The 27947-nt window shown below is 37.2% G+C and overlaps 2 protein-coding genes across 7 annotated transcripts in view; one reads left to right on the plus strand and one right to left on the minus strand.

The window, feature by feature from the left end:
- The window catches only part of LOC145996589 (interleukin-1 receptor-associated kinase 4-like), a 44321-nt gene extending 44214 nt beyond the window's left edge, over positions 1-107 (minus strand). The window contains exon 1 of the mRNA XM_083133130.1: positions 87-107. The gene's annotated coding sequence lies outside the window, so the exon portion shown is untranslated. The remainder of the gene's footprint in view (positions 1-86) is intronic.
- LOC145996590 (uncharacterized) lies at positions 73-27947 on the plus strand. 6 transcript variants are annotated; one of them, XM_083133137.1, is made up of 7 exons: positions 73-405; positions 8667-8740; positions 9797-9892; positions 10633-10744; positions 16454-16566; positions 21621-21768; positions 27784-27943. In XM_083133137.1, exons 3-6 carry the CDS (start codon positions 9807-9809, stop codon positions 21763-21765), a joined length of 456 nt encoding a protein of 151 aa, XP_082989263.1. In that variant the 5' UTR covers positions 73-405; positions 8667-8740; positions 9797-9806; the 3' UTR covers positions 21766-21768; positions 27784-27943. The 6 variants fall into 6 exon arrangements, 5 of the variants coding, with proteins under 5 accessions (XP_082989263.1, XP_082989261.1, XP_082989259.1 ...); XM_083133135.1 differs by having other exon boundaries at positions 74-405; positions 8667-8705; positions 27784-27939; XR_014442805.1 differs by lacking the exons at positions 73-405; positions 27784-27943 and adding exons at positions 429-576; positions 18050-18179 and having other exon boundaries at positions 21621-21738.

The following is a 27947-nucleotide window of genomic DNA, read 5'->3' on the forward strand; positions in this document are numbered from 1 at the left end:
AAGGAAGACTCTCACTGATCCACAGATTACTGCGGTGTTTACTACCGATATACCACAGCTGCATGAGGATTTAAGGGTTCTCGTACTTCAGACTAGCACCAACATTTAGGAGAATCATTTTATTGCTGAGAGTCTTAATCCTGCGCACCATAACGTAACACATAAAACATTCCAAATCATTTATGGACGTTATTTGAATACTAAGAACCCTCTATCTGATCTGCGGAATCTAACTATGAAAGCCTTTAGGAACGGTTATGCTGATTCATAAAACCCCTTCGCACCACACAGGCAGCAATAGAAGACTACAGTAAACGCGGGTAAAGTAAACGTCTGTGGAGTAAACGCTGGCGGGTGGTGAAAGAAGTATACGAAAGTAAAAAATTCTTCTTTAGCAAACACACAGTAAGTAATCGTTATAACTCGGAAGTATGCGTTAAAGGACATAGATAAGAAGGAGCATAGTAAAACATGAAACCGCAATTAATGGATTGATTTGGTTTATTGAACTTCGCCTTTCTGCCACTTTTGACTATTGCGAAAACGAGCATGTCACAGGGAGCTGTTCTAATTTCAGTAGGTCGTATTATTATTGTTATTTTTGGGGGAAGCATACTTTTCAGTTGAATAATTATTAAATGTTAAGTATCCCCGAAACGTCTGGAATTCCTTTATTTTCTTCTTTTTCACATTGGTAAGTACTTACGTATTCTGCATTCCTAAGGATTCTTGAAGGTGCCATTTTGTTTTTTTTGTACTATTATAGTATAGGGGGTGACACCTATAAATCATATATTTCGCACTTTTTTACATTTCTAACGTACTATTTTGGAATGCGGAACATTTCCTAAGGTGAAATAATGCATTTCTAACTAAGATCATGTCTATTTCTTACATTTACGAGTACTTACTGTTACTTGTTATTTCGATTCTGTAACACACATTATGGCGACAGCGTATTGGTTCATCGCGCTTTGTGCGAGTGTTTTGTCGATTTATGCAGTGTTGCAACCTCGTTCACCGGAAAATACCTACTTTCGTGCCCGGATTTGAAATTATGCTAATACCTCGCAAACCATTGACGTTAGTCTCGCAAACCATTGACGTTAGCCCCACAAACCATTGACATTAGCCCCACAAACCATTTGCGTTAGCCCCCCAAACCATTCACGTTAACCCCCCAAACCATTCACGTTAGCCCCAAAAACCATAAGGTTACGTTAAGTTAGGTTAGGCGGGTGGGGTACCCTATTCTACACCCTCGAATTTTGAAATATTTTTTTTTCATTATGAACATTATTTGATCCTATTTGTGAATAAAAAAAAATTGGAGCGCGGAAAGAAGTATTTACGACTCTACAGCCGTTTAAAGTCGAAATTTTGTCGTTTGAAATGGTTCGCAATTATTTCCAATTTCTAGATCGTGATACTAACATGACACCAAATTTTAACTATCGATCCCAACCTAACTGAACTAACCTATCCACGCGCCAATGGTTCGTGGGGCTAGCGCGAATGGTTCGTGGGGCTAGCGTCAATGATTCGTGGGGCTAGCGCCAATGGTTCGTGGGGCTAGCGCCAATGGTTCGTGAGGCTAGTGCCAATGGTTCGTGAGGCTAGTGCCAATGGTTCGTGGGCCTAGCGCCAATGGTTCGTGGGGCTAGCGGCAATGGTTCGTGGGGCTAGCGCCAATGGTTCATGAGGCTAGCACCAATGGTTCGTGGGCCTAGCGCCAATGGTACGTGGGACTAGCGTCAATGGTTCGTGGGGCTAGCGCCATTGGTTCGTGAGGCTAGCGCCAATGGTTCGTGGGGCTAGCGCCAATGGTTCGTGAGGCTATCGCCAATGGTTCGTGGGCCTAGCGCCAATGGTTCGTGGGGCAGCAGACCATCTCCCTGTAAGTCATGTACAATCCCGTATGTCTCTTCGAACAAACTCCTCTATGTCCTTCATCCGTTGAACGTGGGTCAATCTCATATTTAGTCCTTTTGTATTAATTCAATGTCACACAAATCAATTCCAATGTCTAAAGTCGCACAAAACAATTGCAATGTCTCAAATATCCAATCCGCCAATAAATTACATAAATAATATATTGAAATCGCAAATTATCCCATTGCACAAGTCATTCATAACAAGAAAAAATTGCAAATTATCCCATTGCACAAGTCAAAGATAAGAAGAAAAAGAAAATGTTCAGACGTGCGCGTGTGACATGAATCTAAGATGCGCCATGATCAAATCCCTGCAAAACCGTTTCGACGTTACATAAGGAATCTAAATATTGAAAAACGTAAGTTTCCTAGCACGTAGATCTAAAAAAATTACTTTCCGCGCTATTTAGAAACATCGTTTCTTATGAAGAACTAATTTTCGTAACGAGAATATTTGAAATGTGGGAAAAATCGAGGGTGTAGAAAAGGGTACCCGAGCCGGTTAGGCAAGCATAGTTAAATAAAAAAATATTCGACACGTCATGTTCTAGTGAAAACACGTCGAGTTTGAAACACTGACTACGGGATTACATCATCTATTGTGCTCTCGTGCAGAAACCAAATGGCAGCAGCAGAAACAGCATGTTGGACAGAGATTTTCGCTTATAACAACATTTATTCGCATTAAAATGGATCAAAACTATATTCATGAACTTTCACAGTGCTACAGAAAACGATTTCCGTAAGTACTTTCTCCTGTAAATTTGGAGAAATCCGTCACCCCTATACTATGATGTTACCTTTTTTTTCACGCAAATAATCTAAATTTTCGACATATCGAGTAATTCTTCTTTGTTCGTTTTCGGTTGCGTTACACGCAATATGGCGGAGGAATCTTGACGCGTTGTCGATGATCAGTGGTTCATCGAAAAATACCTACTTTCGTGTTGCTGATTTTGTATTTTTTTGGCATGAGTTTACAATACCGGACCACTCTCCAATTTCTATAAAATTTCGCCTACTTACTAATTTCGGTGTCCTGGTGACGTATCTGGGTAATACTTTACTATAACGGAGATGGATTTCTTCAAATTTACAGGAGAAAGTACTTACGCAAATCATTTTCTGTAGCGTTGTTGATTTTCGGGAATGTAGTTTTGTCCATTTTAATGCGAATGCATGTGGTTTTCTATGAAAATCTATTTACGACATGCTATTGCTGCTGCCGCCATTTGCTTTCTGCACGAGAGCACAATGTTCCGTGTGTTAGATGACGTAAATCGTGATTTTTTTGGGCTAACGCCAATGGTTTTTGGGACATAAGGAACAACAGTAAGTACTCGTTAATGTAAGAAATATACATTATTTTCGTTATAAATTCATTATTTCACCTATATAAATGTTCCGCAATGCAGAATAGTACGTTAGCAATGTAAAAAATTGTGAAATAAATGATTGATAGGTGTCTCTGGTATAGTAAAGTAGTACTCGTATCTGTAGTTTATATTTGGCGGTCACTTGTTAAAATTGTACATTTATGTGTAGAACTTGTAAAATAACCTCGCGATTTACCATGTTGATTGTCCATACACAGCAATTCAGAACCATCTTTCTTTTGCAATTCATTAATGGTCTTCCTTTACGCACAACAATCTGGCTACCTTGAATATTGACGACAGACGAGGAATGCATACAAGTTTAGGTTAGGTTCCATTATAAATACAAAGAAAAATTATTATTTTCGCTAAGAGATGCGTTACCTTGTCTTGCCTAACATGAAAAAGCTCTCTCCTGTGACGTCAGAACACAATGTTGCTAAAGTGTTGTGCGATAAGTGACACCCATTTGGGGAAAATGGCATGTTCCGAGGAGCTGCTGTTTGTATCGTAGGGTTAAATTACGTTAAGAAAACATAGTTTATATCATTTTTTTCTCGATTTCCATACTCTACGGCCGATTATTACATACAGATTCGTGATTAAGATTTCACAATTAGTGAGTAGGCGAAATTTCATAAAAATTGGAGAGTGGTTCGGTATTGTAAACTCGTTCCATTTTTTTTCCAGGTTCAATAACCCCACTAACCATGAATGGTACGGCAAGGTTCGGTTAGGTTAGGCAAACATAGTTAAAATTGTTAAAAACATTCATAAAAAGCCCCAGGAACCATTCATAAATATCCTCACGAACCATGCATGGGAAGGTTAGGTTAGGTAAACATAGTTAAAATTGTCATCTTAAAAATTGTTAAAGACATTCATAAATAGCCCCATGAACCATTCACGGATAGCCCCATGAACCATTCATAAATAGCCCCACGAACCATTCATAAATAGCCCCACGAACCTTTCATAAATAGCCCCACGAACCATTCATAAATAGCCCCACGAACCATGCATGGATAGCCTCATGAACCATTCATAAATAGCTCCACGAACCATGCATGGCAAGGTTAGGCTTGGTTAGGTTAGGCAAACATAGTTAAAATTGTCATCTTCAAAATTGTTAAAAATATTCATAGATAGCCCCACAAACCATGCACGGATAGCCCCACGAACCATGCACAGATAGCCCCACGAACCATGCATGGATAGCCCCATGAACGGTTCATAAATAATCCACAGTTAGATGCATGTTAATTTAAGTTATACTACTGTTTCACAATAGGAAAACCGCGTGTTTGGAAACACGGACCGGTTGTTACGTCATGAAGCACACACAAAATTTGGTTCACGTAGTAGAAGGACATCAATAGAACAGGTTTTGTGCATTGGAGAGACATTAATGTTGAAAAATAGATGGTTTGCCGCAAAAATTTATTCAGCAAGGGAAAAAACAATTCGCAGACCTTCGTAGAGTATACAGAAACTCTTTTCGGTAAGTACTTTCTCCTGTAAAATTGAAGAAATACATTTTCTGGGATACTTCAATTTTAGCGAATAATTTTCTGGTCTGAGGTCCGACAGTTGCAGCTCTTGTGTTCAGGCATGTCGATTTGATCTCGGCAGGTTAGCCAGTACCAGCGTTGCCAACCTCTGAACAGGCTAAGACCGTACACACACAGCAAATCATATTTTTGGTAACAGTTCACTATGGGGGTGATGGATTTCTTCAAATTTACAGGGGGAAGTACTTACAGAAATCATTTTCTGTAGCATTGTGGAAGTGTGAATGTAGTTTTGATCCATTTGAATGCGAATACATGTTGTTTTCTGCGAAAATCTCTTTCCGACAAGCTGTTTCTGCTGCGCCATTTGCTTTCTGAACGAGAGCACAATGTTCCGTGTGTTAGATGACGTAAACCCCTTAATCAGTGTTTCAAACTTGCCGTGTTTTCCCTAGAACATGACGTGTCGAGTATTTTTAATTTTTTTTTTAACTATGCTTGCCTAACCTAACCCAACCTAACCTTAACGGAAAATGGTTTGTGGGGCTAACATCATTGGGTTTTGGGGCTAACGTCAATGGTTTTTGGTGCTAACGTGAATGGTTTGTGGGACTAATGTCAATGGTTTGCGAGGCTAACGTCAATGGTTTGCGAGGTATTAGCATAATTTCAAATCCGGGCACAAAAGTAGGTAATTTCCGGTGAAGAAGGTTGCAACACTGCATAAATCGAGAAAACACTCACACAACACGCGATGAACGAGTACACTATTATCATAATGTGTGTTGCAGAATCGAAATAACAAGTACCAGTAAGTACTCGTAAATGTAAGAAATAGAAATTATCTTAGTTAGAAATGCATTATTACACCTTAGGAAATGTTCCACATTCCAAAATAGTACCTTAGCAATGTAAAAAAGTTCGAAATAAATTATTTGTAAGTGTCACCCCCATAGTGAACTAGTACCATTTTTTTTCTCGGCAGATGGGGGGGGGGGGGGGTTTGTAGAGTAAGATTTCACATCTTACCCTGCAGTCATAGAAAGTTATAGTTTACAGTTTTTATTATTAAGACTAGAACTACCCTAACCTAAAACAGCCGTTGGGGGTCAACTTGACCCTCATAAAACATTCAGGCCCTTTTAAGAGTAAATTATTTTTTTAATGGTGAATGATGTTGAAATGACAATATGTAATTACTTCTTACGTCGAAAATATAGATTATTTCCGTGAAAAAAGCAAAATGCCACCTTCAATGCAAAATACGTAACTAGGAATATGGAAAGTGACATAAAAACAGAGTTTCAGACATTTTCCGGATACAGGAAATTTACCAATATTTTAAGAAGTTAATCAAGTGTTTACTCAATATGCTGACCAAGACAGAAATTTATTTTATTAAGAAACATAAACTGTAACAGTGTCATACATCGGAGACACATTTCTTCAATTTTACACAAGAAACTACTTACGGAAATGAGTTTCTCCAAGGTTTACAACGTTCGTCGAGGTATTTTCTTTCATCGAGGAATATATTTGACCGGGAAATCATGAATTTTTCAAGAGAAATATCTCACTGACGCACAATTGCCATTTCTTTCATTTACTTGCCCTACGACAACAGGATGCTGCGTACGTTTGATGACTTAATCCCCTGTCAGTGTTTCAACCCCCTGTTTTTTTTGTTTTTACTATGCTTGCCTAATGTAACCAAACCTAACCTAACCTTATCGGAAATGGTTCGTGGGGCTATCTGTCAGCTATCTGTGCATAATGTATAATTTCCACCGGTGACTAACACGATAGTAGGTATTTTTCGGTGAAGAAGGTTGAAACACTGCATACCCACAACATGAGTCAAGATGTGCCTGCCATATTGTGTGTTCCGGAAGCAAAAAAAAGCACTCAGAATGTGAAAAATTGAGTTTGTTTTCGTGTAAAAAGCATAATGGCACCTTGAACCATGTTCCTCAATACACAATTGGTAAGTACGAACCATGCGAAACACAAAATATCCGATTTTAATGTGTCTCCGATCTATGAAACTGGTACCACATAAACTAAACGTAATGTTTCAACCTTCTAGCAAGGTCTTCTTCAGACTCTGCACCAAGTACAAATCTAACAAGGTACAAAACAGGATGATATATATACACAAACATTGCTCCCCTTCAGACTATTAGAAAGTTGTCTTTCCCTTGTCAACTGTACTTTCACCTAAAAGGATAAACATATTTTCTTCCATCTAGAATGTGGTTGGACTTTTTATCTCACGCTCTTTTTCCTTCATTTTTCTTCCTTCTCTTCTTCTCTTTCTCTCTTGTCCTTTCCACTCTTTTTACACCTTCTTCCATTCTTTGTTTATCTTCAGTCCGCCATTCCAGTTCATTGCGTCTTCTTCAACTTTCTTCTCTATTTCCTTGGCCTCCTTCCATTTTCTCACTAGCATTCTCTTCTCCCTTCCTATCTACTTAGCTTCATCCCACTCTATGTCATGTCCTGTTTCTCTCGTGTGTTTAAATATCGCATTTCTCTCTCTCTTAAGTAGTCCATCATCCCTATGTTTTTTCAACCTGTCTTTCAGCATCTTTTTTGTTTCTCCTATGTACACACTCTGACATTCTTTACATTTCACTTCGTAGATAATCCCTTCCTCTTTTCTGTATATATATCGTCCTGTTGTGTACCTTGTTACATTTGTACTTGGTGCAGAGTCTGAAGAAGACCTTGCTGAAATGTTAAGTTTAGTTTATGTTTTATAATAAAATAAATTTCTGCCTTGGTCAGCATATTGAGTTTTTCGTATCATGGAAACAAGGCTTAATGGTGTTATAAGAGAGAGACAGTCCTTCCTTGGATGATTAAGGCTTGGCTGGACCTTTGGCAGCTGTAAGGGTGAATTTTTTCAAGTATTCATCTTCATTCGAAAAAACCCTGTGATATTCCAAATTATGAAAAATTACATATGCTTAAAATTCCTTTAAGTATTGATGTGAATTTTTCTGTAGTTTGCTTTCACTGTTATTATCAGTAATTTAATAGATTTACGTAATGGTGAAACTATTGAGAATATGTAGATAACAGTGAAAGCAAACTACACGAAAATTCACGTCAGTACTCTAGAAGGAATTCCAAGTGTATGTAATTTTTCATATTTTGGAATATCAAAGTAGTTTTTCGAATGAAGAGCAAAATTTGAAAAAAAAATCACCCTTACGGATGCCAAGGATTTAAAACATGTTTTTGTTCTTCATTAAAACATGTTTAAAACGAAAAAAAGAACTTTTGCTTATTTTTAAAAAAATCAAATTTTGCCAACCATGCCTGTCATACATTTTCATGGAGTTCTTCACGTGTGCTGCCAACGAGCTGTTGAACCAGACTGATGCATGTCTCCACACTTCAGTCCGGTGTGCACGTTCGTCTATATCGGCAATGCAGAGCACCTTTTGCACACGGTCTTGCCAGATGGCATAGTGGGGATGTGGCTTAATATAAGGCTGACTATCATATCACTCTGGATTTTAAAATTTAGCCAGCTACAATAAAAAGAATAATGACATGTTTATTATTCTAATTTAATTATGCATGTGACACAGAATAAACACAAACATACTGTAGTTGTTATTTAAAAAAAAATAGAAAAGGTAATGGGAATTTCCATTGGTGAACTCAAAATGTTAAGTATATAGGCTATACATATATTTTTTAGAACTGAATTTCAAAATCCAGGTGTCATGTCAACCAGGCACCCTGTATTTGTCTAATCCCTGTAAGGGGTATTCTTTTTATCCTTCTGGAACCTTAGGTTCACATTGATAAGATATATATTACTTTTTTTCCAGATCAAAAAGCATGGAGTCTGGTGGTGCAACAAAGAGAAAGTAAGGATATTTCACATTTTATCTAACCGGATAATGTAAGTTCCTTTTGTTTACATAACCATAATCCTCCTTTTTTGATGATTTCAAATACATCTATAAGATTAAAATATTTAAAGTTTTATTTAATTATTGTCAAAGACATATATATATATATATATATATATATATATATATATATATATATATATAGTCAGTATATATATATGAGGAGAAAGGAAAACACTCACCAGACACAGGAATACTTCAAATTTTCCTGTGTCTGGTAAGTGTTTCCTCTCTCCTCTCATTTTTTGTTTAGCCCTTCTTGCCCGCCTTCCTTTTATCAATATACAGGGTGAGCATAAAGTATTTCCCTGATTATGAATATTTATATATCTCAACTTCCACGGTAGATAGGCAAATAAAACCTATGGCAATAAGTAGTGCAATACATCAAGTTTTTTCCATTTCTTTGTTTTGTCTGATTCTTATTCTCTTGTCTGATACCTGGCCACAGCGTTCGCCGGACATAACCCCTTTTGATTTTTTTATGGGGTTACGTTAAGGACACAGTGTTTAGTTCACAAGTTCCTGATATGCAAACTCTTCAGACACAAATACGGGATTCTATAGAGACGGTGACAGAAGAGATGTTGGCAAGGACATGGAGAGAAATTGAGTATCGCCTAGACGTTCTAAGGGCATCAAAGGGAGCACATGTCAAAGTGTACTGAAAAAAAAAAACAACAACTTTTGAGTTAAGCTACAATTTCCAACAAACCGCATATCTGTATCTAGCATAGTTCTATAGCAATAAAAGTTTGTAATCAGGGAAAGACTTTATGCTCACCCTGTATATATGTAGAACTGTATTTGGAAATTCTGCTGCCAGGTGAAAATTTTCATGCTCCATGTCGACCGGACACCCTGAATTTTTTTATCCTGATGTATAGAGTTTTAATTTTTATGTAGATGAGTCAATACAGAGCATGGATAGGTAGAAAGTAGAATCACAAAAACACTGAATTATGTAGATTGTTTCTATCTAGATGTGTTGCACGTGTAATATTAAGTGTGTGTCTTTGCATTATTTCCCTCGTTCTTTTTTTCAGATGTACAGAGATGGATGAAGATTCATCCAATTCTTGGGATGATTGGGAAGCTTTGGTGCCAGATGTGAGAAATACATTCTTGAAGCCTATGAGAAGGTTAGGCATGGTATTTTTTAAGCTTAATCATGTCATATGTGACAGCAGGGAGCAAAATAATTGAAGACTAGTATGTGTGTTTTGGGGAAGGGTGAAGGATTTTTATTGACACACACACACACGTACAAAGAAGGCTTAACTGGTAACAGCATAAATAAATATGCAATACATTCTAACTCTTCCATATCGTTTCAGTTTTGAAATTTGACTAACAACAGTGCAAAATTTAATAGTGGCATGTTTATTATTCCGATTCAATAACACACACACACTAAGAGAGACATACTGTACTTGTTATTTAAAGAAAGATAATGAAAATTTCAGTAAGCGAGATGCTAAATATTATTTAAAAAAATGGAACTGTATTTCAAAATTCAGGTGCTATGGCGATGGGGCACCCTGTATTTTTCTACCCCTGTACTAAAGTATATTTTAAGTCGAAACAAATTGATTTGTTGTTGTAACATCACTGTCCCCCTCCTGAAAATTATTGGAGGTAGGGATTTTTTGGGACCAAGATTATTGGTTGGGGATTCTCCCCTTCTCCCCAGGATTTCATCTCTGTGTTGTAATTATGCCTGAGTTTTTTGTTCTTGATACAAAAACATAACATTTGCTAAAATTTTTGATTGATTTAGTTGATTTTACTCCAGTTTTATGTCACTTTTAGTTAATCACGGAGATGCTAACATTCAGTTAAATTCAGTTTTGTGAACTTAGTGGATTATGTTGTGTTACAGGAAAGAGTACAGTGAGGAAGAAGACAGGGCTATCTTAGAGCACATCAAACAGGAGGATGCATATGATGAAGTCAAAGGAAGACTGTTCTGGCAAGAAATGGAGTCAGCGGAGGTGAGTACCTTCCAGTATATCAATTTTGCTTTCTGGATTATTTTTATATAATTATAACGTCTAGTTTTCTGAAATAATCATGGGGGAAGGTTGCAAATGGGCTCAAATATAAACTAGTGTGTAAAATAGAAACACCAGAAAAAAATGTGTCAAGGGTCTCATGACACACTTAAGGCACGGCCATGAAAATAGGCAGCTGGGCAGAATTTCGCTGGTGCCACATATGGGAAAAACAATGTGAGAGTGGGACAAAAGTTGCTGGTTCTCATGCACTGTGTGGCAATGTCAACTGGACTGCATTGCGTAGTTCGATCTTCAGACCAACTTCCATTTGGGGCACTTTCGAGTCCAATTCGAAACAGAGCTGGCAATTGTGTGAATTGAAAGTTTGTTACAGGCCCGAGAAGTGGGGCCATATCTACACGTCATATTGCTCTTAACCCTCATGACCGTGCGTTTAAACATGTACAGAGTTTCATGAACTCTTTCTCTTGAAAACTCCTAAGAGTAGAGAATTATCAGAACACCCAGATACTTTCATGGTTATGTTCCAATTCTTCACTACATTCTCATTTTACTCCCCTGAGGTCTCCCCAATGGCATAATGGTAATATCATCAGCCTGTAATCAAGGGATCCCAGGTTCGATGCCGCTGGATGCACATAGTGATTGCATCTCACTTTAAAAATGTAGGTCCAGTCCCGATTAACAAATCTGTACAATAAGTGGAAAAAAAGAAAAACTCAAAATCACTGTAATCCATATACACGTAACCACAGAAACACTGCAATAAAGAAATCATGCCAACGTAAGGCCTCTCTTTTTTTTGATACACGCAATAGGCCACATTTTGGGAAAACTAGTTGGTAAGAGTGTCATACTCGACAATGTGCTACGATGCCAGAGATCCCAGGTTTAAATCCCAGCCTAGGCAAGGGTGTTCTTTGTGAGTGTTCATCAGTTTCATCTTCATCTTTGCGATTATCCAAAAAGTGGCAGATAAGCGATGTAAAATAAACAAGTAAGTCAATTGACCTTTCTACGTTATTCACATAAGCATGTTTATGAGTAGAAATAATTGTAATAATAATATTGATTGTATTTTGTTAGGCAGACCAGGGTTGGTGCTCTTGGGCTTTTTTTTTTAATATGGAATAAAGGCGTAGAAAATGTGAGAAAGTCATGAAAATTTAATCTTCTGGAAAAAATCAACCTTTTCATAGTAGAACTCATACAATAGAGAATGCGTAACAAAGTAGCAGCAATGGATAAATTTGCGAACATTTGGAGCTCATGATTTCTGGTCTCTGTGTTAACCCTCCGTTACGCACATCATTTTCTGTAACATTCATAGGTGCATGGAGTACACCTGATCCCCAACCCTTTAACCATCTGTAAGGTATGAAATACACCATTATACTTTGCATGTTGTCTGAATGTTTTATTTTTCTTTCTTCGAAGATCAGCTGCAATTTTCTGCTACACTTTCTAATGATGTAATATTATATAGTTAACATCAGCCACATGATTGGGGTAGAGTAGTCCACTTAATTATGCAACAACTGAAGAATGCACGTCAAGCCAAGTGTTGGACATTGCGTGAGCAAGCTTCCCTGAACAAGAATCCACAGGCCACCATGCCTGCCAGGTTTTTCTCTTTATGCAGGAACTAAGAAGTCATGTGAGACCCTATGTACTTTCTTCATTCCGACGTGAGCACCAGTGTCAGTGTTGTCAATGGCAATTAAATTTCACTACGCATGGAGACATTGAATTTGCATTATTTGCAGAAGCCTTGAGTTTGGATAGATTTTGTAACTTCTCAAATTAATATTTTTTCATAAGAATGTTTTATTTTTATGTCAAAATGATGACCACATATGTATCGGACAAATTTATTTTAATGGTCTTGAAATATACATTTTGTTCATTTTATGCCATTTTTCTGGTCTTGAAATTGTAAATCATCTCTTGATTTCATGTGTATCATTTGTTTGCTGAAATGTATGAACCATCACTGCCTGCTATTTGCACCTGTCTGAAGATATGAACTAAAAATTATTTTGCATCGTGTTACTATCAATGCAGCGTGTCAAACTAGATAACTCACAACAAGGTGAGTGAACAACGATTTGTTGAAATAGATGACTATGCAAAAACCTTTTGTAATGTAAATACTGATTTTATGATGTCCCCCCATGTTTTATTAGTGTTCAGCATCACTGATATCAGAACTCTAATGATTGAAAAAGTACTACATTGCAATTGAGGATAAAATTCCATTCAGAATGAAATTTACGAAAACAAAATAATCTTATCTCTGTGCCGAGGAGGAGATAACACTAACTAAGTAAGTCACAAATAATATAACTTTTCTAGAAGGGGAGGGGATATCATGAGCAACTAGTTGAATTGGCAAAATTACACCAGAGAAAATCTGTAGCAACATTTTGCAAAGTTCTTTGAATTTTCCAAAAATGTACATACAATGGCGCTTTTTGTGTAACTTGCTTCCAGTGGTGTGCGGTGACATTTTCTGTTGGGGAAGCAGATCCCGAAAAATTAAGAAAATCAAGAATTCATTACTTCCACATGGTACGTTATACTGAAAAAACTAGCACTCTACCTTATACTGTTTCCTTAACGTCTCTGATTGGAAAGCTTTGCGCAGTTGTTCATTTTTTCGAATTTCAGTTGGTCTGTTGTGAAACGTATTTAGCATTTTGTAGGTTTGGTGTGTATAACTCACAATTCCAAAATATATAAAGGACGTTAAAAACGGTACTTACATATGTGAGTATGTTGTTCCTATTTTCTTTTCTTTAGAACTTCGTTTTGGAGACTAACTATCCCCTTCTTCAGGTTCGTATGAAAAAACTAGGTACTTGACATAGTACCACGTCAAAATGTAATAAAAGGATTGTGGAACAAAGGTTGGTGTGGATACATTTAAGATTTTACATCCCCGCCCCAGAGGTATGTAAAAAGCTCGTCGTTCACTAAAAACATGCACAATTAACCTATTCTCATGTTAAAAAACGTTCAAAAACTAAAAATCCTGTGTGTATCACTAATAACAACTTGCAGGTGCGGCCTTTCCTGCTCGACAGGAAAGGTCTTTCGTAGATAGATATGTCATCCGTATGTCAGTAATCATATTTTTCTGTTTTTCCTGTGTTTTGAAACTTTATAGTTTATTTATGAATATAAATTTTAAACTAGCGTGTTGGATATGCTACATTGCTGACAGTATACGGTACACTTGGACACTGAATCGTGCAGTTCGCAACACTGAGGACATCAACAGTCTGAACCGATGGCACTCTGGTTTTCTTTCCGCCCTTGCCAATTGGGAAAAAGAATTTGCTTCCACACAACATACCCTCCCATTCATTCCTTCAAAGACGCCAGTTGATTTCTCGGGCCTTTGGTGGCATTGCAGGCTACAGGCTGGCCAAGCTCGCCAGGGTGATGTCACACAGATGTTTTGTCAACACGCCGCGAGAGGGTGTTGATGGCCCCATATCGGAAAAGGACGAACCTTGGAGGCTTGCAGGTTGATTCTGTTGAGGCAACACTTAAGAAATAAGGGAGAAACTAAAAGTTAAAGAAGTAATTTTCTAAAAGTTATGCTGTGTGCCACCGCTGCTGGCCTTGTTGTACCGGAGTGCACGTGCATGCTTCTTCGTACTTTGTTGCAGGTGTCAGTCAGTAGTACAAATGTTTTCTACCAGGGCATCTACAATTTTGTGAAAACAGAAACAACATCGAAAAGTTTTTGTATTACGGAAGAAATTTCTTACAAATTGATTACATGTGATGAACATTTCAAGTGCTGCTTGAACAGTTTAAAATTTAAAGTTGGTAACAGTGACCGCATGACTCATTAGTTGCACCAATGATCTGGTCTGGAACTTTTCGATGTTGTTTCTGTTTTTACAAAATTGTAGATGCCCTGGAAAAGAAACTATCCTAAACATATCCTGTGCAGAAAAATGTTTCCACTCAAACTTTATTATAATGGACCTTTGCTTCTTCAACAAAGCAAACATTTTCACTTTCCCATGGGCCTACATAGGAGTTCAGACATCTTGTTGACGTAAGTTTTTCTTTGTAACCTTGCAGGAATCTCTTGTTCACATGACCTAGCCATGATATAATTTGTACAGTACATTTATTGAAGATAATGCAATAGCATTTCGAACACACACACTTGCTAATTTTCACTGATACCATCCTTGTATTAATTTAATTTAATGTTCTTCATAGTGATGACCTCCATACTGGAGTGGTTAGAACTATGACACCAGGGGTCCTGGGTTCAAATCCCAGCCTGGTCATAGGTGTTCTTTGTGAGTGTCCCTTCTTCAATCCACCATCAAAGATCTTCATCTTTGCCATTAGCCAAAAGTGGCAGAAAAGTGAAGTAAAATAAACAAAATCAATCAATGAATTAAGTTCTTGATATTGTTTATAGTTAAGGTTCCCTGTGCACAAAGTACCTTGCCATAAGGGCACATTTAGGGAATGTATGGCTTGGGCCCTACACATTATCAACATCGCTCACTTTGGAGGTGATGTGATCAGCACCACACGCCACTTTCCTTTACCCCCCTCCGCCAGGTACACAAGGTTTTGAGGCTGGGTGAGCCCCAGAGTTACTTTTTGTGGGGACAAGGCCAGATAAATTCAGACCTTAAATCACCCATCGTGGATATTGAACCTGTACCTCTCATGTGGCAGTCAGATACCTTACCGACTAGGCCACCGCAGCTCTAGTGTTTATAGATGTTAATATACAGTGTAGCACTGAGCTAACTGACACATTTCAAATGGTCTTGGATAACAAACCATCCGTAAATACGTCCAAATATGCTATTTATTACTTGCAGATTACAAGCTTATTTTTTAAGAAACTACATCAGGCAGATGACCTCCGTTTACATCAATGCTGTTGCAAGCATGTCTAGAAGTTGCCTACGTGTGCCTCCATGGGTCCTCATCAATAGCTGCAACTTTGCAACAATGGCTTGTTTTAGTTTTTAATAGTCATGATACATTTCTTCAAATTTCTTCACCTAAGTCAATATGGTATTCTGAGATGGTACGTGTCCGTGCCGACCAACACTGAACTGTCATCTAAAAACACGCTGCACTCCTGTCACAGACTTCCTTTCGTAATAACTATGAACACAAGTAACACGTTGCATTTTCCAATGCTCCATTGCAACCGACTATATGAAATGGCACCCTCTCCTCTACAGTCCCCCTTCCTGCCAACCATGACAAGCTATTGCACCGATGCAGTATTCAGATTTGAAATGTGAAATGTATCAGTCAACTCCGTGCCATCCTGTATCAGAATATTAATTAAAATGTTCATTAGTGCAAATATAAGATCATCAGAATACAATAATTAGTGTCATTTAATGGTGAAATTTACTTTTCTCACAGGATGGTGTAAAATTAATAATTTTTTGCATAATCATAAATAATATTGATAAATGTTGTTTACAGCACATTATATTGTGCTGCATTTGAAATTTTGCAGACTGTGGGATACCAGGACTCTGGGAAAATAGCAGCTGGTAATGGTGATTAAATTTGATGTATTAGTGCCAGTTCAACTCTAGCTTTCGCAGTTTGTCACATCAATGCTTAGTCATGTATCCTATTTAATAGATTCCTTTTTTCTTCTTCCTTCTGCAGGTGTGTCCTGGGAAGACATGGCAATCGCTCAAGGAACATTTCCTAAAGAAGTTGATTCCAAACATCCATAAGTTCGGTCTGACTGAAGAGGAGCAAGCTCAGTTCCTTCAGAGGTAAGTAAGTGCTTCTGCACGTTGATAGTTAGAAATAAAGAAGGTAAATTTCACTTTCCTGTTCTGCTGTGAGGTTTCGAGGATAGCAGGATAACTGCTGAACCAATGCCACTGTGAACCAGCACCCATACTTATGCTTTAACATTGTTTAACATTTTAAAGTTATATTCGGAATATTTATGAATGTTAATATACAGGGTGATTCTCTCACTAGGGGACCAAAACTATTGCCTAGAAAAGGTATGAAATTGATGCTGAAAATAGTTTCCTTTCACATCCAAGCACACTTGAATGCATTTCTCCATATTCTGGAATACGTTTCTTAGTGTCGACATTAATGGGAATTTACGGCAATTTACACGTCCCACCTTCCATGCACACACACATACATTTTAAACCTTTGTCCCTAAGTTCAAACATACAGTACCTGAAGTTCTGTGGAATATAACAGAAATAATTGGCAATCGACAGGTGTTTCCTCAAATCATAACAACGTCTACCTAAAGAGCGGAATGTATATTTTACATAATATGAGTCATTATTCTAATAATACCCCTACAAAAGAGATTAGAAAAGCAGAGGAGATCTTAAAAACAGGTCCTTTTGTATTTGCTTCCATAAATTTAGGTGGAATGAAAAAAATGGGGACTACAACTCTAATGATCTCTCTATGTTCCTATATTCTAGCAGCAGCAATAATATCCTGGATGCTTTTACAAACACAGGAGCTACGTTTTTAAGAAAAGGCACTTTTTGTAACAATGATTGGATTAATAGATTGTGCTACTTGGATCTTCAGCGTCGTTGAACTCTTGGAGATTTGCATAATACTCCTTAGCAAGTGTTGATGTGGGGAAGGTGAAAATTCGAGTAATGAATTGAATGGCTAATTGGTATTGGTTGAGACTTCCTTTAGATATATGAAGGTTTGTTTATTCATCATAGATTATTCACAGAAGTTAAACTTGGCAGTCAGTACCAAAAAATGTCGCCAAAGGTATGTGTGTGTGCGTCCGGTTTCCCACATGAAATAAACTATTGAAACAATGTAAAAATAGCAAAAAACCATGGGTTCATAGTAATATGCAAGCTTTTTCAGCTGCCCCCTTAGAGAAAAAGATACCTCCTCACATTGCAGTACTCCACTAAACATCTAAGACCCTGTCACCTTCCTATTTATAGGTCCTGCTAATGACCCAAAACCCATTACTGGAATCTTCCACTGGTTGATTGTAACCGACACAGCCGCCTATCCCAAGAGCCAAGAATTAAAAAAGAAAGATTAGAAACACAAGAGAAAATCCAAAAGTTGCATATACAGGATTAAAAAACACATTAATATAAATGCTACTAAAATAACCTAGACACGTGAAACTAAAAACCAGCCAGTCTAATTAAGTTAGTACACGTATATGTAATTTACAACATAGAAAGGATCAAGTAATGATCTCATTATTACAGCGTAGTTTTGCTTTCTTTGCAGCTGTTTGACACGTGGAATGTGGGAGATTAGTCCCTTGGGAAACTTTTCGTAGTGACTTAGATGGTGGCACCAGAAATCGCTTCTTTACATTGTGTATTGTTTCTTCAGGCATTTTGTGACCTCATGCATGGTATGTAAGATGGCTTTCCGTTGTCTCCCAACTTTTTAACCAATTTCTGGGTCAGGGTGTTTACCATTCAAGAATGTCAAGAAAGTAAAGAAATCTACAAGTAGGTCAAGAAAGTCGAGAGCAAGTCAATAAATTATGCTTTTGGTCAAGAATTTTTGCTATTTTTTACAGTATTGAATTTACATTGTTGTATACCTGTACTGGGATTTGATGAATTCAATATTTAGAAATCTTTGTATTGTGTTGTTGTTATGATTTGTTCACATTGTTTCTTAAGAATTACATTCTTGTATGAGTGAAGTTTTGTAAAAATATTATATAGTAATGTGCCCATTCCCCATCCAGGCTGAAGTCTGAAGCATTGATTTTTACATGCATTAATAATTAACCTTTTGAGTCCCAAGACCATTTTCACATGTAACCCTCTTGGTCCCGAGCAGATTTTGAGCAAAATGCAGAGTTTCAATTAAATGAGTGTAGATCGGAGGCTAATTGCCCTAGAGAGATGAGTGATATACCGTTGTACGTGGAATGAACCAGAGATTCAGACTATATGAAATTTAAGCAAATTCGGCGTATATGTGGTGGTGGGGAGGGGGCTAAGTCTCAAAATTCCAAAATTTCGGGGGGGGGGAAATGGGGTCCCCCTCCCCCCCAAGAAAAAAATACATGACAGTGTCGACATGCACATGGAAATGATAACTGACATGTAAGAAACACATAAATATTTGCATTATTATCATATGACCAATGTAACGTGAGTTGTACCCCCAAAAGGAATGGTCGGCACGCCACTGATTCAAGCTTCAAAATGCAGCGGTACCTTGAAATGACTTTAGCTCAGAGACTATTTGCCCTGGAGATATGAACGATATACCGTTGTATGCAGAATGAATCACAGATTCAGACGATATATAATTTATGCACATTCGGCGTATATATCGAGGGGGAAAGGGAGGAAATCCCCTCAAAAATACTTTTGTTAAAAAAATGGTCCCCCCCCTGAAAAAAGAATGTCAAATGCACAAAATCCAAAATTTATGTAAATTTGGCATATATATGGAGGGGGAAGGGAGAAACCCCCCCAAAAATGATTTTAAAAAATGGTCAATTCACGCAAAAAATGTCCTCGCACTTGGGCACAAAATGACACCTACGTACAACATTCACGGACGAAAAGCTAGAACGCAGTGAAAAATGAGCGGTAATTGTTGCAGCTGCTTGAAATTCTATTTTTTAGGGATGGGACCGATTAATCGGTACTCTATCGGTATCGGCCGATATAGGCATATCGGTGTATCGGTTTATCGGTAAAATTACCGATTATTTTACCGATCCGATATATCGATTATTATCTGATAATTTAGTGCAAAATTCTGCCATTTTGTTGTAATTTTTATGGATAATATCCATGCCCTACTTTCTAAAAAAGTAAATGTCTAAATATGCAATTTATCTTGCACTGCAGTCACCTTGAAACACACATTTATTAAAGAGGTCAGTGAATCTTTCAGGTTCTTCAAGGACCATTTCTAATTTTGTATCGGATCGGTAGAATATCGGTTATCGGTATCTGTAAATTTTATATCGGTACTTTATCGGTATCGGCCAAAATTTCATATTGACCCATCCCTACTATTTTTAGACAATGCAGGGTAACCCATGTTGCAACTTGTGGACACTTGTGCTAAAAACAAAGGTTTCCTTCAGCGTGCTTCGAAATTCCATTCTCACAACGCAGATTCAACAACCAGTCTTCCCCCTCCCCCACCCCTACCCCCTGCTAGCACCCTTACGGAAAACTTTCATTTTGACATCGGATACTGATAAACAAGTTTCCTTCGAATGCAGTTAACAGGCAGGAGTGAAAAGCATTGCTTTAGAACAACAAAGCCCGTCTTCCTTTGTCGGCAAAAATTTTCCCTTGAAAAGAGACGCAAAGAGAGAACCCTTTTCCCGCCTTTTCCCCTCCATTTTCATGAAGGAAAAAAAAGGTGCAAGAAACATTTCTGTTAAATACATGTGTTAGGAACAATATATATATTAAAAAAATCGAAATTCTAGCCAAAAATAGAAAAGTTATAACGTAAAAACTACGACCTTGACACATCTCGATCGAGATGCTTGGGACACAAAAGGTTAAAGCAAGTCTAAATCTCTTGTTAAAGTACAGCTTCAACTTTCATCTTAACCGGACTTTGATAGGGGTTTTTCTTTCCAACTATACATAAGTAGGGGACAATTAAATAAATGTTAAGAAAAAGGGAATAAAGGTCAAGGAATAGGAAAGAAAGGACACGAATTTTGGATTTGTTATTTTGGTAAACACCCTGTGGATGCAACACTTCGATGATTCATGAACGTGCTTTCCAGTATTTATGAATGAGGAAAACCTGCTGTGTGACTAAATACATTGTTACTCATACGACACTCATACGACATGCAACTATCAAGATGCAAATGGCAAGTGAAAGTCACTGGACAAATCCATTATATCAGGGGGGCATGCTGTTTTGCATCCACATATGGGTAAATTTTAACGCCATTATCACAATAACATAAATTTTTATAAGCAATAGTTTGTGGCCTCTGAGGAGAGAATCACCCTGTATAACTTCTATTCCAAAGACCTTACCAGTCTACCAAAATTTTGTTTTTAAATATTCAAAGAATTTTTTGAGAGTAGGGACCTCAATTTTTCGGTGTTATTTTTTTTTCAGAAAGTGTGATGTAATTTCCCCCCTCCCCAAGATTCATATTTTTACTTCAGCATGCTTTTCTACCAAATATATCACAAATTATACCTTGATTGTGCTTTTATACTAGTATTTTAATTTGTTGGTCACATGGCCTATGCCTGTTCATGACAGCTTCGTTTGTTGAAGACTATTTTAGTGGAAGTTATTTTCCATGATTTCTTGTGGAAAATGTGAATGTTATACTTCTGTAAATATGGTACTTTTTTTTTGCCTTACACACAAGAATGTTGGATTTTTCGTTTTTTTAAAGTACAATTGTGCTGAAATTCACAAAAAAGGCCACAATTTGCATTTTTAGCCAAATTCGCATTATTTTGTAATTTCAACTGCATGAAAATATTTGATTAGAATATGTCACTTCATACACATAAACACTTTGTTGCAAAAATTACGATTATTTTTTGGTGTTAACGGATTTGTGTAAAGTCAAGGTCCCTACCCGAGAGATATATTTAGAATATTAAAGTAGCTGTAATTCCTTTTTACACAATGGTGGTACAAAATTAAATTAAATTACACATTTTTGATAATTTACAGGAGGGGCAATTGGCCCTGTCTCCCTCACCATGGATCCATTCCTGACCATAATTTTGTTTCTTTCTCCTCTGTCATGAAAATGTAGAAATATTTAATTTTAAAGCTGTTTGAGCAGAAATTGAAGTGTTGTATTTTTTTTTTGTAGGTTTCCTCCAGAGCAAGTCTCTATTTTATCTCAAATAAGGAAACAAAAGAAAGGCCAGCCTCCCAAAAGAAAGGTACAATACGATGAAAACCAGTGGTTATCCAAGGATGAGAAGAAGACTACCAAAAAAGGTGGTCGTAAATAAGAGGTAAGTGGTTATTTTAGGGTCTAAAACAGGGACCTTTTGAGAAGATACTTCTCTTCCACATGGACACATCATATTTAGAAGCTAATGTTCCTCTTGTTCCTATCTGAATAATCTTGGCAAGAACTTTGTTTTAGGTCCACTTTAAGCTCAGATAAACTAATTAAAACCAGACCTATGGTTTAAAGTAATATCCCAACCACTGTGCTATCTTCCGTCACAGAGAATCTGGTACCTTTGACCCTCTGTGCCCCCTGGAGAAAGTGAAATATTTTGCATAGTTTATGAAGATTTTGTTCTTTATGATCATTTTTCATTGATTTTTGCGCACAGAAATGTGTTATTGTAAAGTAAAGTATGTCTGTTACGTTAGTGTGTTACTTTACCATGTAACAGAACAGCCCGAAGACTTCACGCAAGTAAATTTAGCTCTCAAAATGACTTTCCACCACAGCAGCTATAATTTTACGTAGTTAGGTTAGGATGGCTTGGTTTGGTACTGATAGTTATTTTCGACGTGTTCTTCCATTATTTTAGTGTGCATACCAATAGTTTTTACTAACAAAAAGCAGCAAAAGTACTCTGAAATTGCAGGTTTTAACTTAAGTGCGCCATACTTTGGGATCAAATATCTCCATTATTTCTGCTTTCCAAATGCTGGAACTGCATATGTATTATGTAAAACATTGAAATCTGTCGATTAATAAAAAAATCGATGTAATTCTCGAGGGGGAACAGTGGGTCAATGGCCCTGGGAATCAAATCTGGGTTGCTACTCACTAGGGAACTCCTTGAATTCCAGGAATTATACATGAATTATTTGCTCCGGGAATTCTGAGTGAATTTTCTCCGTTGACGTGAAAAATTGCAACTTTTATTAATCCAAATCCCACTGAATTTATACATATTTGTAAATGCTCTGAGGCAGTATTTTCACAGTTTAGTTTTAATTTTTATCGAGGAAGGAAAATAAGGCTGCATGGAATATAATGCCAAATTCTCTAAATTATTTTACTTTGTTAGTGTCCTTTGCAGAACAATCTATCTGACAGACGGGAGATAAAGTATCTAGAAGTTGATTAAGTTGAGATTGAAATTCTTGAACAATCAACAATTTTTTTGGTAGAGTTGTATATCCTGAAACAATTGTGACGTGTTTTTTTTATAATATAGATATATTTCAAGTCTGAGTATGTGAAATGAACCTTAAATGAAATATTTTAATAGTTTATACCGTTTAATTGAATTAAATTCAAATGTTTTGATACATTGGAATCGCACAGTACCTTTATATTGTTAATATATTTGTGTGTGGCATGTGTGGTTGGTGAGAGGTGGTAATACATAAAGTTGAAATTGAGAAAACATTTGCTTGTAGCCTTGAATTTTTAGAAACTTTACCTTGAGAACCAGGCATTGAATTTTATCATGGTCCTAGAATGGCCAACTTTCGAACCTAGAACTCCATCATACATTGTCATTTTCTGCAACGACTGGACCCTCCACTGTCATCTTGGTAATGCCATTGGAACTGTTTGGCGCATACATGTTGAATGTGCCGATTTTAATTTCCCCTGGCAAAGTTTTAATCTTCCCAGCCCTTTATCATCCATGTTGAGTGAGGATGAGAGCATTTTAACAAATATTTTTAGCTTTGTGATAAGAGTGGGCCTTTTCTACTCTCTGAGGAAGTTTTTTTTGTAGTGTGACCTTACCTTTTTAAAATGTGTTGTGTATGTCTTGCGCAGGTCCCTCAAAACCTGCACTTTTTAACATTTCTCAAGGGAATTTTTCTACCCCTTATTTAAGACTAACGTGTTAAGATTTTTCCATATACACTGAAGGAGCAAAATGGCCATATGTGCCGATGGACCCAAAAATTTTAATTCACAATCGTCATCCTTACTGGACTTCGAATTTGAAGTGGAATTGGAACCACTATATGTACCTATGGTGAATTGAACTTAGGAACTCATGATGAAATGTGTGTTTGTGTGTGTTGTGGCTGGGAGTGTATACAGTGTCGTGCTACCACACCAATAAACTTGCACAGGGCATAGAGAATATGAGGACAAACAATTTTCTTTGTGATGATGTCCTTATCTTGGACATTTTTCATGCCACTCGTACAAATTGTTAAGCTGATAGGCTTCCGTGGTTGAGTCACTTTCCCTCGGAATTTCCAGGAATAGCTAGCTATCTTATCCGCTGTTCTTCCCATATGTCCATCTTAATACACCAAATTGTTCAGTTATTGCATAAGTATCACAGTTTCATAGAAATCACAAACACACAAATCAACAAAAATGGTAAACTGCGTTAGTTGCTCACAGAACTGTTGACTGGGTTTTCAGTAAAAACTAGATATGCCGTTAGTCGCGCGTGGACTCTTAGACCAAGGGGCTTCAAGGAACGCCCCCTAGTGGCTCAAATGTCTGACTAAGGCCCACTTTAGACGAAAACTTTTTCCCTAGAAGGTTTCTTAACGTCTGTGCTGTGACCGAAATGTTACTGTGTAAAGTGAAAAATTTTATGGCATTTCAGATGCATGGCATATTTCATGGCATTTCTCAAGGATAGAATTGGTCCTATTTTCGTAGCATAACAAATCAGAAGCAACCTCTAGGTCACGAGTGTAGATGTAATAGCAGCCGTGTGAAATGTAAACAAAGCATAACTTCACATTATAAGACCCCATAACTAGGGGCATGCATATTTCGTTTTTGACTAAAAAACGAAATGTGAAAAAACACATTGTAGTGTTAATTTTTCATGTCTTTGAAAGGTGTGAGGTGCATTTTGTGAACATGTTTTGTCACGAAATAATGCGAAATAAACTGCAAAAAGCGAAATTAACTATTAAACACGAAATTTAGGGTTTATTCACCGACGAGACACCTTCTGAGGTCTGAATTATCCTGAGAGTTATGCAATTCCCGGAAAATTAATTAATTCGGCTGTTAATATTCGACAAGCAAAAATGGACTCCTTTACACAGAAATAAACGTAATACTCTAATAACTACATAAATGTGCTATTAGAAGTGAAATGTTAATTCTGTGGAATAAGTGTAGTTTTTAAATCAAATTTAGGATTATATTCACAATTTTAAAACCAATATGTCTTTTTATATACCACTTTTCATCCATTTTTTCACCGCTATAACACCGATATTTTATTTTATTTACCGCTTTTGAACCTGAAATTGACTCCGTATTTGTACCGAAATTTTGCTTTTTTATTTACCAAAAATATGTGCCTAACTAGTCAACTGAGAGGAATAATTTTTCCTAAAATCTGTTTTAGGTACAAAGCAATGATGTTCCTTAACTACCTAGTTTATAATGTATACAGTACACGTGTGGAAGAATTTCATTTTTATTTGTAAACACCAGACACTCACCAGGGATGGTGTAACTCAACATTCTAATTGCAAAAGCTAACCAAAATGTTTCCATGTAAAATACTATCTGCTATGAGATTTTTTGGAAGTATTTACAAAGCATTTATGCTAGCAGGAATGTTAAAGGAAATGCTTCCATCTAAAGCAGACCTAACACTGAAAACAAAATCGTGGTGTAATATTGGCAGGTGAGAAATTCGACTAGACAGAGAGAGGATGTTGACAAAACAATCAATGATAAATGATGACGTTAAAACCACATACCTTGAATTAGAGACTATTAGAGGCATATTTTTGGTAAATAAAAAAACAAAATTTTGGTACAAAATGTCAATTTCAGGTTCAAAAGCGGTAAATGAAATGAAATTTCACTGTTATAGCGGTGAAAAAACGGTATATAAAATGACATTTTGGTTTTAAAAATGTGAATAAAATCCCAAATTTGATTTAAAAACTGCACTATTACACAAAATAAACATATCCCTTCTAATAGCACATTAAATCATTACCAGAATATTAAGTTTATTCCTGTATAAAGGGGTTCATTTTTGCTTCTCAAATTTTTACAGCAGAATTAAGCAATTTTCCGTGAATTGCATAACTAACAGGATACTTCAGACTTTAGAAAATGTCTCGTCGGTATATAAACGGTAAATTTCGTGTTTGACTCTATTTCGCATTTTCAGTTCATTTCACGTCATTTCGTGACAAAACAAGGTAGGAAAATGCACCTCACACCTTTCAGAAACAAAAAAAATTAACATTAGAATGTGTTATTTCACATTTCGTGTTTTCGTCAAAATCGAAATATGCATGCCTCTAGAGACTGTACATGAGCAACACAGGGTTAATAGATTCCAAGGAAGTTAAAGTAAGCAACATAGGTTCATAGTTTTTTGTATACGTTTTTTTAACTGTTTTTTGCACATCGTCATGGACATGCCAAAAAGCAGATGCCATTAATATATATATACGTACATGTGTTTGTAGCACTGATAGTATTCTCTCATTATCAGCTGATATGACCATACTGATGCATTTACTGATCTGGGTCTGTGATTTGGTGCACAATTTGACCATTTTGTTCTTATTGTTCTTATTTTATGCATCTACATACATAATTCCAGAGCAGGGCTCGTAGTGAGGTGACATGCGAGGGGAATGGTATCCCCCCATAGAAAAAAAAAATCACAAAGCCTCCCCCAAACTGCCCCATTGTCACCATGTGAAACCATAGGAGCATTCCCCCAGTTAACTTTAAGGCTCATCCAAACATCCCCCCAGCTAACATTTTCCACTTCAAGTGATCTTCCAGATACTCATGTTTTGCAAAGGAAATGTCAAAATATACAGTTTCTTTTTCTGAGGGAAAATGAACATGGTTATACACATGAAATAAAGTGGGTAATGAATCATTCATGTTGTTCATGGAACATGTGCAATTGTATCAGATTGGTAGAAAGTATGTAACAGTACTTTATTGTTATTGCTTAAATGTTGATATCTGACCAACCTTAATGTGTGGCATTGTTTTTTTCCATGCACCATATTAATTCTGTAGCCGTCATACAGAGTGAAAAGTGTATTCAGATGCTATAATCATTATCTGTGTTGTGTCACTGTTTTCCTAGTACAAGGTAACCAAAAAAAGTTCTTGTCGTTTTTAACGTCCCATTAATCATGCGCTCACAGAGAGGACAGTGGTCTTACGTGTGATGAACTTGCAGAAAGGTTCCATGTTTCTGCTGAAACAGTCAGACTGCACCTGCATGAGATAGGGAAGTCATACAAGTTAAGCAAGTGGGTACTCCACACATTGTCGGCAGCCAATAAGGAACAACGAGTGACAGGCTGTTTGTCCTTGCTCACTCGGCACCTGAACACACCCATATTTGATCGCTTGCTCACTGGTGATGAAAAGTGGCTCCTCTGTGACACTCCCAAGTATACCAGACATTGGTTGTCGCCACGTGATCCTGTTCCTCACACCTCAAGACCACCTCTGCACCCACGAAAGGTTATGCTCTTTGTATGCTCTTTGTATGCTGGAATTGTCTGCAAGTGGTGCATTACGAGCTCCTTCCAACTGGTAAGACCATTACTGCTGACCTCTACTCTCAACAGTTGCAAAGTGTGCACCATGCATTGCGGCAGAAGGAGCTGGCATTGGTGAATCGCAAAGGTGTGCTGTTCGTGCACGATAATGCCAAGCCACATGTGGCAAAGAAGACCCGGGAGACCGTTCAACAACTTGGCTGGGAGACACTGTGCCATCCACCATATTCACCGGACCTTTCACGAACAGTTTACCACCAGTTTCATTCCCTCGACAACCACCTCCTGGGAGGTACTTCGCAAATGAGGGAGACCTGCAGAACGCACTCACGGACTTCTTTGCATCCAAGCCCGCCGAGTTTTATCACCAGGGTATTGTGCAGCTGCAGGAACGTTGGCAAAAGGTGTTGGATGCTGATGAAGATTACTTCGAAACCTAAAGGTACGTACAGTCCACTGTATTGCTCTTTGTTTATCACTGCTGTAGAACGGCAAGAACTTTTTTGGTTACCTTGTAACTCCAGATGTAAACTCAAACTTTTCTTTTGATTTTTTTGTAGATAAAAAACTTCATTGGATGATCTCATAGGTATTAGGAATTTTCCTCAACCCAATCACCAGTGATATGTACCTGTATACACTCCGAAACAGTTTGCTGTTTTTATGCATTTGTAATGTGTTAATAAATGTAAATATTTTGTAACGGAATATTTTTCATAGTCTA

This window comes from Lepisma saccharinum, chromosome 12 (assembly GCF_977018435.1).
Source record: "Lepisma saccharinum chromosome 12, izLepSacc3.1, whole genome shotgun sequence".
In the NCBI taxonomy this organism is placed as follows: domain Eukaryota; kingdom Metazoa; phylum Arthropoda; class Insecta; order Zygentoma; family Lepismatidae; genus Lepisma; species Lepisma saccharinum.